Below are 13,427 nucleotides of genomic sequence, written 5' to 3' on the forward strand. Positions count from 1 at the left end.
ACACACAGCAGCACACTTGGACGGACACACACACACAGCAGCACACTTGGACGGACACACACGTACACACACACACACACACATTATCACACAGAGCAAGCTCGCAGAAAGTCTCTTGCTCTCTCAATCTCTGGGGGAGGGGTGTTTAGACATGTTATACAGTGTGTATATATATATATTAACTCATATGATGCTTCATATTAACATATATCATTCTGAGCACTTGGAAGTGAAGAACATTGTTTGAAAAGCAGCAATAACAGAGGAGTAGTCACAGTGCAGTAGTAGTTACAAGGCAACCCCCCCACACATGCCACAGTAACCAGAACATCATAACATCTGTATGTATTTACAATTCAGAATATTACAGTGCGTAAGAAACATTTTGGAACTATTACTATCAGGTTAAAGTAGAGGTTATTTAAATATTTAATGGTAGTATTTGTTTATTGTGTTTAACCAAAGACTTCTGCAGTCCAGGCCTGGCAGAACATCACCACATAAGATACCCAGCATCTAGTGAAATGGAAAGATTAGTGTTCTTCTTTCTCACTGTGCGTGTGTCGGTTCGGGTGTGTGAACTAACTTCCATGTGGAAGTGTGTGCGTGTGTGCTCCCACAAGTGTGTGTACGTGTATCAGGGTTCGACATTAACGCCGTTTTACTTGTCCGGAGCAAGTAAAACTTTCGCCGGATTTGTTTGCTAGATGATCATGAGTGAAGATATTATCAAAGCGTACGGGTGATCGACAGGCGAGTACGCTTTGATAAAATAAGTTTTACTTGCTCCGGACAAGTAAAACGGCGTTACTGTCGAACCCTGGAGTATGATCGGGCATGTTACAGTGTACTCTGGTATCATACTCCTCAGAAAAGCCTTTCCCCAACATCTGGGAAGTCGTCTGGGGCGTCTAGTCTCATTGAAACCTGAATAACCTCTGACCTCTGACCCCTGCCCTGGTTGTGGACGGTGTCACACAGCGCCGCCCACGCTGCACAAACACTAGGGCCCCAAACACACACACACACACACACGCACACACACACACACATAGCTTGTTTGTGCTAGTTCAGTGAAGAAGGGAGCGCAGTACGGCCAGCATTCAGTGCCACTGCTGCACCCCGGCTTTGTATGGGGTCCATTGTGTCTCTCAGACAGAGAGTCTCTGTGTGTGGGGGGGGGGGGGGCGCAGAGGGGACAATGACAGTGCATGGAGACAAGTGCCAGTCCCCCCTGTGCCTGCTGTCCCCCCCCCCCCACCGAATTGTCCCCCCCCCTCACCCTCTGCCACCCAGACACACTTTTCCTACGGGGTGGGGAAAACCAGTGAGTTCCATATGGAACAAAGTGGCAGTTTGATGTTTCAGAGTGGCATGGTTGTTACAGAAGGGAAGCCCTCTTCATTATTGGCCAAGTGTGTCAGGCCAACATCTGTACATTTTCTAAGACCTTGTAAGTGCTTTTTTTCACATATCCGGGGCGGCTGTGTCTCAGGAGGTAGAGTCGCCGTCTAATGATCACAAGGTTGGCAGATCGGCGGTTCGAGCCCCGGCTGGCCACATGTCAAAGTGTCCTAGGGCAAGACACTGAACCCCAAAATTGCTCCCAGTGAGCGGCCCAGCGCCTTGCATGGTAGCTTGCCACCATTGGTGTGTGAATGTGTGTGTGAATGGGTGAATGAGAGGCCGTTGTAAAGCGCTTTGGAGCAGCAAAAAAGGCGCTATATAAGTACAGTCTATTTACATATTATTGTCCTGCTAAATCCAGTCATGTTGTAGGAGATGCTCTGTGAGAGCAACACATGTCTGAGATTATGAGAGGGGTTTCCCAGTCCCTTACCTACGTATGATGATGTGGAGATATGGCAATTTTTTTATCTCATTTTGTGGATTATTATATATCATGTTGATACTAGTACAGATTAGGTAGGTGTCTAATGATCGCAAGGTCGGCGGTTCAGTGGTTCGATCACCGGCTGGCCACATGTCGAGGTGTCATTGGGCACGACACAGAACTCCAAATTGCTCCCAATGAATGGGCTTGCCTACCTCGCCATTGGTGTGTGAATGTGTGTGTGAATGTGTGTGTGAATGGGTGAATGAGAGGCCGCTGTAAAGCGCTTGCTTTGGAATAAGGCGTAATATAAGTGCAGTCCATTTACCATGTGTCACTGTCAGTGGCGGACTCACGCTGTTTGAAGGGCAGGGGGGGCGAAAAGAAAAAAAGGGCACCTACTGCACAACATGGGACCCCATCAGTGCACATGGTCAAGTTTAGACCATTGGAGGGGCACCAATGGGGCACGTCCTCTCATTTTCGCCACTCAAAAGGGCACTTAAGACAGACGTTTTTCAACCGTGGGGGCACCAGGAGGGGCGGTCGCCCCCCTGCCCCCCCTCTGAGTCCGCCAGTGGTCAGTGTGAATGTCTAGAGTGTTTTGTCATTGAACATGCAACGTGCAAGGTTTAGTTGTAGAATAGATAACTTGTAATTCTTCTGGTTTATTCATACTTTGTTCTAATCATGCCTCTTTCTCTCACTTTTGTCTTTCAGATCATGCCCCCTAGATAGCAGCCTCGTTCCCTTCCCCCCCTTCACTCCCCTTACCTCCTGGTCCCCCCCCTACCCCCTAACTCCGGTCCACGATGCCCCCTCGGAAGCGTACGCGCCCAGCCCTGGGGTTCCTGTGCTGCTTTGGCAGCAGCGAGCCGCCGGAGATCAACCTGAAGGACAGCGTCCCGTTGCAGCTGCTGGAGTTCAGCGCCCCTATGCCTCTGGCTGAGGAACTGCACGCACGCTTTTCTGAACTGGTGGTGAGTTGAAACATGATGGCGGTGGTACACTGGCCAACCGTCACTCTCTCAAACTGCTGCTAGATGACGCACTGCGTGAGCTTAGAATGATAAGGTTCTATCTCCGTTTAGGGCAGTTCTGAGATATTGAGCGTCAACGTTTTTACATTCCAGTATGTTTTGTGAGATGGAACCTTTGTATTTTATGAATCACTAACTCCAAAATGTCAACATTTTAAAAAATAACACCACACAGGCATTAATAAACACCTAATGGATGTAAAAAAATCAATTTTGACAAAAATTGAGATAGAACCGTATAATTCTTACGTCACGACTAGGTAGGGGGTGACCTCACAGCTACTAATCATTTGACATAGTTTACCTACTGTACAGTATATGGGTGTGCTTCCATAAAGGGAGTTATACAACAATATGGTGACAAACTGCTTTGTTGATAGTCACATGACAGGCTTCTGTCAGCTCACTCTTGGCATATGTACACTGAAGGAATGTCACAAGCAAAAGTATTCCCGCTGTCATGAGTTGCCGTCAACCGCTTGTAGATTGTTCGTGAACTTGTTCAACTCTAACGTTACTACCCCATTCTCTGCAATTATGCCGTGCCACACAAGGTACCCATTTCCATAACAGGCCCCCCCAATACAAAAGTGCTGTTGCTTACATTAGCAACAGAGAACAAAAACACAAGGAAATCTGGGTTGGAACTGGGTTGGAACAGCGTGGCGTATAATATAAATCCTGGAATTTTCCTTCCTTTCCTCCTAATGGGAAGCAGCTCGGCTGCTGTCGGAGTCTTTTCCTTGCATGGGCTTCATTACCCCGGCCCAGATGGGATTGGGGAACAGGAACGGGCACGGGAAGAGATCGCGGTGACCTGCGGTGTGCCGTGATGGTTGGATGATCAGATCCCTCCACTTAACTCTGCCTAACCCCGGCCCCACCCACGTCCCCTCTCCATTCCCCATTTCCTGCCCCGGATCGTGCTGCTTGTCTTGTTGCCAGTGGTTGGAGGAGGTGGATGCCAACACCAGGCTGGCTGGCATGAAACCCATGAGGGCAGAGTGTGCTGTGGAGAGGGCTTGGCACACCGCTCCTGGACTGGAGGCTGGTTGGGTGGTGGCCGGTGGGTTTCAGCTGACATGCAACTGGATGACTCAGGGAGGAGAGAGCAGCTCTCTCTCTCACACTTGACTGCACTGTGTGACCAATTACTACTAGCTACAGGGGAGTGCAGCCAGTCTAGTCTCAGGAAAAGCCACACTTATTATTATTATAATAATATAATATAATTATTATTACTAACCCTAACCCTATTATGTATATTATTTAACTATTTTTTCTTCTTCTTTTTTTCCCTTCATGTTTGACACAAGCACTATGCTATAATTTCTTTATTTAGTAGTAGATTGTGGGGGTGGGGGGGGGGGGGGGGATTTGGTGGGAGAATAGGAAAAGAAAAACAATTTGTTTATAAATATTAACAAATATCATCTTTGTGTACTAAACGAATGACCTGCATTTCATCACACAAAAAAAGGAAAAGCCACACTGTACTCTCCAGTCTACAGGAAACAGTGTTTCTCAGCAAGGTTGGGATCAACTTCCTTGTAACCCAGTCAATTGGTGACATTTATTGAAATTCCATTCATTGATTTGGGAAATTGCTAATTGTTTTCGATGGATGTATCGAATTACAGTCATTCATGTCAAATTACTTTCTTGAAAGGGATCATCTGAGTGTGCCACAGTTTGCGTTACTAGCAAGGAAACAGTATGAATCATGCAGGTTTTCATTTGTATCAATGTGTTATTATTTATTTTAATGAGAGCAAAGTTGAGGGAAGGTCCGTGCACCTCTGTGCATTCTACTATCAAGACTACAGGTAAGATACTTAATGCATCAAATGTCCAGATTAACTTGAGCAATATTCCAATACAGGCGGCTCCCTTTCTATCATTTTTGGGGAAAGGTAGTTCTTATTTCTGTGGTGATGAGGGGGTGGGATATTAGACGGAAAATAGTTACATGAATGTTCGGATATGTAAAGTAGGCGTGTGCTGGTGGAATAAAACACAACATGCCTGGCATATGGGAGCGCTTAGACGGCAGCCCTCGCGGTCGAGAAAACAGAATGACCCACAGCCTATTTAGGGTAAATATCTTGGCTTAAGCCGAGGCTGACCGATGCAGAGACTGGCTGGGCAGGAGGAAGGGACGGATCCCTACTGACTTTATTCCTCTGCGTCAGGTCTAGAGGGGGATTAGCTTGTCCTGATTTGAGTCAGCCCCATCTGTATGTTATGGCTATAGTAGGTCTTTGAGTGGGTTTTGTGAGTCTGGTAGACTGGTTGCCATCGTGGCAAGGATGTGTGCTGGTCTGGTCTTGTGACAGCCCTGTGATGGTCATTGAGGCAGTGTGGTTGACTGGCTGTCTTGTTAGCTAGTCATTGTTGTTGATCACTGGTACCATATGATTGACTAGTCCACTTGTCAACCAATCGTCTGGTCGACTAACAGTCAACCAATGTTCTGGTTGACCAATGTTCTGGTCGATCTAGTAGTCAACTGATCCTCTGGTTGAAAGGGTTGGCATGTTGTCTAAATGTGTATGGAACTGGACGCCGATCAGTAGCTTAGTTGACTTGTGAACTGGACATGGATCGATAAGTTGGTTTACTGTTCTGGACATAGACTGGTAGCTTGGATGACTGTTCTGGACATAGACTGGTAGCTTGGATGATTGTTCTGTAAAGTAAGTAAGTAAGTAAAGTTTATTTATATAGCACCTACCACAGACCAGCGGTCACAAAGTGCTTTACATAGGCTATAAAAACATAAATAAAGAGCAAAAGTAATTAAAAGAGATAGGTAAACAAGTGAAAATAAAAACAAGAAACAAATAACGAGTGTAATAATAACAAGACACAAAAAGACAGGTTTTGGGGGTTAGCCAAAAGCCTGTCTGTACAGGACAGTCTTAAGCTGTTTTTTAAATGCTTCGACCGAAGCTTAGGTTGGTTTACTGTTCTGGACATAGACTGGTAGCTTGGTTTACTGTTCTGGACATAGACTGGTAGGCTGGTTTACTGTTCTGGACAGACTGGTAGTTTGGTTGACTGTTCTGGACATAGACCGGTAGCTTGGTTGACTGGCCTTCTGGGAATCTGGTTTGCCAATCTTTTGGCCGACTCGCTGAACGTTTGGGGGTGAGCCATCTGAAGGTCTGTTCGATGGGATGCCCGGACGTCTCAACGTTAAGCCGAAGGCTTTGTGCCACACAGGGGATGGAGAAACATAACTGAGTGTGTTTCCATGTCTGCGGTGTAATGGAGAGAGGGATTATTCTTCTAAAATGGGGAGACTCAGTTGTCTTGATAAGGTGAAATAAGCCTCTGTGGAGCCTGGAGTATGAGTGAGAGAGAGAAAGAGAGAGAGAGAGAGAGAGGGAGAGAGAGGGAGAGTATGAGAGTGACAGATCTGGGGCGAACCATACAGGAATGAACCACCTCCGCGTGTGTTTGGGGGGGTCTGACTGGCACCCCATAATTGAGTCTCCCAAATTGTTGATAAATAGGCTAGTCCCCCCCCTCTATTGGCTCATATATATAGTAGACAGGGTTGTAATCACAGTGGACAAGATGTGATGGTGTGTTCTAGTCAAACTCGTTTCAGTTTTTCGGTCTCAAGGTGATCAAAGTTTCACTCCCCCTTTGAGTCCGAGCAGCCACTGTCCTCGTCGTGCTATTTGGGGTCACCTGCTTGAAACATCACAATACGTTTTAACCTTATAATAATAGAACCAATAACCTTTTTTCCATTTAGTTGTATTGATCAAACACTTACCATCTATCATTTCACAGATATGCCACTGTACAGGTGCCACTATACAGGTGACGTGGTACCTAGTCACTACTGTATTGCACTGTACTTAAACTAGTGTGGGAAAACATTTCTTTAATACAATAACAATATGACAATGTTTACTGAAAACTATTCTGCCAACTCTGTCATTTCTTCTTCTTCACAACTCCAATGCCCCAAGCTCATGACATGTCACATGCACAGTTTGGTCTGTTCTGAACCTGTTTGAAAGCCTTCCATGTCGTTAGCTATGTCTAATAATGGAGGCCACATCAGATAAGTTAATAGATACCACTAATACCCATTTAGAGCTGCCCACAGAATTTCCTGCTCTGCACTCCATCAAATGTGGACTTGTTAAAGCAGTTTCTTAACGGCGTTGTATTTTCAAGGCACAGACACGTCAATGATGTGCCTTTGAAGACGTGCCACCTATTGAGTACAGTGTGGCAGTGCTGGCAACATGTCTGTTTATCTGGCAATTCCCTTTTAGGTGATAGCAATTGTGCTCTGAGATAATAACACAATGTTCTTACGTTTGGGTAATTAGAATTGGCTGTGTGTGTGTGTGTGTGTGTGTGTGTGTATATAATGCCAACATGGCTAGGCAAATTGCCACTTGTTTTTTACGTAACAGGGTCAAATTGACCCTGTTTATGTAACAGGGTCACCACGGGTGTCAGTTTAATTTGCAGTTGATGGCGATGGTGATGGACGCACTGGACATGTTAATCTCTGTCTAATTCGCTGTTGAGAAGTGACACAATAAGTTGACAGGGCACCTCTGGCACTCCCACCATACAATGCAAACCAGGAATGAAAAAAGAGATGTTCAAAAGGTCTAAATGGTATCAACTATCTGTATAGTGTGTACCGTATAGTATAGTAGGTCCCCATTCAGAGCGAATGACAATAGGATTTCAGGCAAATTTGAGTACAGCTCAAAAAGCATAAATGGTATGAAAAAGATTTCTCAAGCAACTGAAATGACCTAAGTGTGAACATTTAAAAGTTGATTTGAAGTTGATAAGTTAAGTGGTTCAGGCTGTGCAGTGCTGGTATAGGCGGTGGTGGTAGTTGGTTGGTTAGTTAAGTGGTTGAGAGTGGTAGTTGGTTGGTTAGTTAAGTGGTTGAGAGTGGGTTCAGGTGGAACTTGTTGCCTAGAGACTGCATTGCTGTGTGATCATTCTAAGAACCGCTGTTTTTCTTTAAAGGCCAATGCACACGGCCCTGATTTTGTCGCACCGCTGAATTCGATTCCATTGTTTTGAATGAGACAATGCACACGGCGTGCGATGCGATATTGTCGCACGACAACATTCGATACTCCATTCACACCAATTGAAATAATTCAAAGAATTGAGAATCGAATGTTGTCGTGCGACAAAATCGCACGCCGTGTGCATTGGCCTTAAGAGTCCTGAAAGTTCCAGGGCAGTTGGCCTGTTTTTTTGTTCCGAAAAGCTGAATATTAATAATAATAATAATAATACTAGTAATAATAGTAATAGTAATGTGAAAGTAAAATAAGTAATTGTAATATCAAGAGTTGGACTTTCTGATGCCCACTAATGTGTGAAAGTATCCCACTAATTAGCAACCATTACTCCCAATACACACGTCAACCATCTCGCCTTTTCTAATGGTTTCATATGGGGTCGTCCTATGTCTCACGCTTCTTAAAGCCTGGGCTGTTCTGGGTTGTAATAAGCAGGAGCAGCTTGTTGAGCACATCCCAACTGGCACAACTAGTGGGACAACATCTGTTTGGGGCAAATCACGGATAAGTCTGTCTGTGCTCTCTCTCTCTCTCTCTCTCTCTCTCTCTGTCTCTCTCTCTCTCTTGCTCTCTCTCTCTTTCTCTCTCTCTCTGTCTCTCTGTCTCTCTCTCTCTCTCTCTCTCTTTTATCTGTTTCTCTCTCTCTCCCTCTCTCTCTCCCTCTCTCTCTCTCTCTCTCTCTCTTTTATCTGTTACTCTCTCTCTCTCCCTCTCTCTCTCTCTCTCTTTTATCTGTTACTTTCTCTCTCCCTCTGTTTCTCTCTCTCTCTCTCCCTCTCTCTCTGTTTCTCTCTCTCTCCCTCTCTCCCTCTCTCTCTGTTTCTCTCTCTCCCTCTCTCTCCCTCTCTCTCTCTCTCTCTCTCTCCCTCTCTCTCTCTCTCTCTCTCTCTCTCCCTCTCTCTCTGTTTCTCTCTCTCTCTCTCTCCCTCTCTCTCTCTCTCTCTCTCTCTCTCTCTCTCTCCCTCTCCCTCTGTTTCTCTCTCTCTCCCTCTCTCTGGTGGAAGCAGCAGACATCGGATGACAGCTTGTTGTACCGGAAAGGAATTACCAGAAATTACCATTCCTCATTCTGTTCTGTGCATTACAATGAGCCCCGTCCTCCGATTTCTACCTCCACCTGCACCTACCGGAGGCTACGGCAGGCTAGGAGAACCCTCTTTCAACCCTCTGTTCCTCTCGCATTCCTTAGTGCATGTCTGTCCTAACTGACTTCCTGTCTTTCTCTCTCTCTGTCTCTCTTTAGCAACCCTCTGTGTCCTTATCCTGACTTGATCTAGGATCACTCGGTGCGCAGAGGGGGTGTGGGAGGATTTGAGGGGTAGTGGGGAAGGGGGGATGTACACTGGGTGGCTTGGCAGAGGATGGTGGTGCCAATTACACGTCGTGAGTTTAGAATGATAAGGTTCTATCTCCGTTTAGGGTAGTTCAGAGATATTGAGCGTCACAGTTTTTACATTCCATTATATTTTGTGAGATGGAACCTTTGTATTTTATTAATTACTAACTAAGAAATGTCAACATTTTTAAAAATAGATTATAATAACATCATTCTAACATCACAAAGTGTGCCCAAGTTAAGACACTGATCTGGGACTTGTCACAGGGTGTGTTAGGTTTCTAGGAGGGTCAGTGGAGGTCCCTGGGGGGGCAGTTTGGGAGGGTGGTTTGGTGTAGATGTCCTTATCCACACACACACACACACACACACGCACACACACACACACACACACACACACACACACACACACACACACCGTTTCTACAGTTTCCTGTAGGTCCCCTTGGGGCTGCATATGACTTCCGCCCATCCTGCCAGGCTTTCCTCTCCTCTCCTGTCCCGCCCTGAGAGAGATAGAGCGGAAGGTGCTGTGTGAGTGTGTGTGTGTGTGTGTGTGTGTGTGTGTGTGTGTGTGTGTGTGTGTGAGAACTAACACTTCCCCTTTCTGGACTGCTCACACACTCTTAATCACTTACCACAATCATACATCAACATCTACTCCCACCCCACTTCTCTCACTCCCTCACACACACCTTTCCTCCACAAGTCCCGCCTCCCCCCCTCGCCTCCCCCCCTCTCTCTCTCTCTGTCTCTTGTGTCTCTCCCTGTCTCCCTCTCCTTGTCTGTCAGAAGACCTGATCAAATAATCGACAGTCCTGTATCGTCACACGCTACCTCCTTCTCAATCTTCTCCCCAGAATTGTTTCATAACATACGTGACGTAAGGGTTCTTGTCAATGCATGAGCTTAGAATGATAAGGTTCTTCTATCTCCGTTTAGGGCAGTTCAGAGATATTGAGCGTCAAAGTTTTTACATTCCATTATGTTTTGTGAGATGGAACCTTTGTATTTTATTCATTACTAACTCAAAAAATTTCAACATTAAAAAAAATAACACCACACAGGCATTAATAAACACCTAATGGATCAGATTATGTAAAAAACTCAATTTTGACAAAAATTGAGAATTATAATTCTAATGTCACGAATGTGTATACAAAACTCTAAGTGAACAGTGTTAAGTCTTGTGTTAAGAAACAGAGTTGCACTGCTCTAGACCCTCTCTAAACTAGGAGAGTTAACTTTACTCTAACTGTTGGGAGTATTATTAGCTTCTGTTTGATACATCTCCACCTCTGTATGTTTATCTCTCTCTTTCTCTCTCTTTTATCTGTTACTTTCTCTCTCTCTCTGTTTCTCTCTCTCTCCCTCTCTCTCTCTCTCCCCCTCTCTTTTATCTGTTACTTTCTCTCTCTCTCCCTCTCTCTCTCTCTCTCTCTCTCTCTCTCTCTCTCTCTCTCTCTCTCTCTCTCTCTCTCTCTCTCTCTCTCTCAGGAAATAATGACCGACAGGCAGGTATAGCTAGCTCCTCACGTCAAGCTGCCTCACACCCATTTTTAATTTGTTTCAGGGTTTTAGCTGAAATGAAATATAAAAGAAAGGGGGGGGTTTCTTGAGGCTGGGTATGTATTTTTCCTTCTCTGGTAGCAGGTGAATCAATATTAGCTTTGGTCCATGTGAGTCTCTCTCTCTCTCCCTCTCCCTCTCCCTCTCTCTCTGTCTCTCTCTGTCTCTCTCTCTCTCTCTCTCTCTCTCTCTTTTATCTGTTACTTTCTCTCTCCCTCTCTCTCTCTCTTTCTCCCTCTCTCTCTCTTATATAATAATAATAATTCATTATATTTGTATAGCGCTTTATCGAGGCTCAAAGACACTGACAATATGGGGAAAACGGGAAAGTGCTGCGTCCCTTGTTGTATGAATAGATCCCAGTCTAAAAAACGATTTAAAACTGTCATTCTACCGCTGTAGTACACTGGTACTCTGGTGCGGGGAATTTTTTATTTGGACCCGGAAATTGCTAAACGTCACGTTTGACGTCAGACTTAACAACCAAATTGATTCAACCGTGCTAGGCTCGGGTTTTGGTGCGAGTGGTGGAGTGGAGGTGGAGTGTTTTATATATATATATATATATATATACGTATATATATATGTTACGGTACATGTGGGAAGACGGTACATGTGGGAAAACTAGGGTTAGGGTTAGGTGCTAGGGTTAAGGTTAGGGGGAGGGTTAGTGATGGGTGAAAAGTGATGGGACAGATCTACAGTGGGGTGAAACAATCTGTTGTTGTACCCCAGTGTATCAAATCTCCAAATGAAGTACTCATGTTTAGTATTTTCGTGACGTTAGAATTATAAGGTTCTATCTCCATTTTTTTACATAATCTGATCCATTAGGTGTTTATTAATGCCTGTGTGGTGTTATTTTTAAAATGTTGAAATGTTTTAGTTAGTAATTAATAAAATACAAAGGTTCCATCTCACAAAACATAATGGAATGTAAACACTTTGACACTCAATGTCTCTGAACTGCCCTAAACAGAGATAGAACCTTATCATTCTAAGCTCACGTTTTGTCAACAATCCTTTGTATGCAATAACTGCCTGAAGTCTGTGACCTATGAACCCCACCAGATGCTGGGTGTCTTCTCTGGTGATGCTCTGCTAGGCCTGTACTGGATCCATCTTCAGTTCTTGTTTGTTTTGAAGTTTTTTCCCCCTAAAATTGTAGCTATATAAACAGGAAATTGGATTAGGGAAAACAGTTCAATTGGATTGAAATCTGAAGATTGACTTGGTCAGTCAAAGAACCAGACCTCTATCAGACCTCTGGCAGGCTCTCACCCCACTTCTCTCACACACACTTTTTCTTTGCCCTAATTTCCTCCACAAGCCCCGCCTCCCCTCCTCGCTCTCTCTCTGTCTCTTGTGTCTCTCCCTGTCTCCCTCTGTCTGTCTGTCAGAATCCCTGATCAAATAATCTACAGTCCTGTATCATCACACGCTACCTTCTCAATCTCTTCCCAGAAAAAGATTTTAGCAAATTGCCACTTGACCATTCTTGTTGAGGATAAGTAGAGGTTTCCACCTTGTAGTAGTGATCCTCTGTAGTTCAGCTGCGTTCTACAGATGTTCGTCTCTGACGCGTGTTCCTGGACAGTGGGACAGGTTTTTTTCTTCCTTAATTATAGTGAGCATGCTTCGGTCATCCATTGTAGAAGTCTGCCTTGGCCTACCAGCCAGTGGTGTAGTCTACGTGATACGCAGGACTACGCCGTATACCCACTAGGAAAGGCCAAGGATTTCCATATACCCACTTAAAAATGTGTGAGGATACGTAACAGCGTTTTGTGACAGAACCGTCACACTTTCATTCATAAAATTCACCCCGTCTGTGTTACGAAGCACTTGACTTTTGGACCATTGGGACTGACTATAGCGTCATATACCATCAACGGGGGAGATGCGACATGAAATATGTCAAAATGCAGCACTATCATGCACAGATCAGCCTTATAACATGTAATGTTATATATATATACTGTATATATATATATATATATATATATATATATATATATATATATATATATAAAGTTAGACAGGGAGCGTAGATGTATTTTTATGGCGTTCCAAAATGAACGATATGAGGCTGGGAGGGGAAAAAAAAAGTATACCCACTAGAAAACACTAGACTACACCACTGGTGTTGGGGACACCGGGGTTATGACCCGTGAACAGGCAATCGGCCAGAGTACCCGAGATCCCCCCCCCCCCCCAACTCCCCTGCAGTTATAAATCTGAAGAGGCTTCTTATCCAACCATGGCTGTATGGTTGACGTCATGGCAACAGAGCCATTATGGTTAGATTAGTGTGTAGAGGGCAGCACAAAGCCCCGGTGCTTTAGCATCCCCTCCTCTCCTCCTTTCTTTCTCTGCTTCTGTCTATCCCTCTCTCTCTCTCTTTTTCTCTCCTTGTCCCGGGGCGCTTTTCCAAGACTTCACTTTCCCCTCCATGGCTGAGACTCATTTCCTGAGCTCATATGCATTTCAAAAGCTCTGGGGAGGCGCCTTGGTCCACGGTGCACAAATGAACACAACCTCCAGAGTGAATACTAAACTCCTCC

The 13,427-nt window shown here is 44.8% G+C and overlaps 1 protein-coding gene across 1 annotated transcript in view; it reads left to right on the forward strand.

Annotated features, from left to right (window-relative positions):
• Window positions 1-2,646: 2,646 nt before the first annotated feature.
• Window positions 2,647-13,427, forward strand: part of daam2 (dishevelled associated activator of morphogenesis 2) — a gene marked incomplete at both ends in the record, with an annotated part of 83,361 nt that continues 72,580 nt past the window's right edge. The window contains one exon of the mRNA XM_080534686.1: window positions 2,647-2,814. Within this exon, the coding sequence (XP_080390812.1) occupies window positions 2,647-2,814 (168 nt within the window). The remainder of the gene's footprint in view (window positions 2,815-13,427) is intronic.

The sequence above is a fragment of the Nansenia antarctica genome (genome assembly GCF_963989245.1).
Source record: "Nansenia antarctica genome assembly, chromosome: 1".
In the NCBI taxonomy this organism is placed as follows: Eukaryota; Metazoa; Chordata; class Actinopteri; order Argentiniformes; family Microstomatidae; genus Nansenia; species Nansenia antarctica.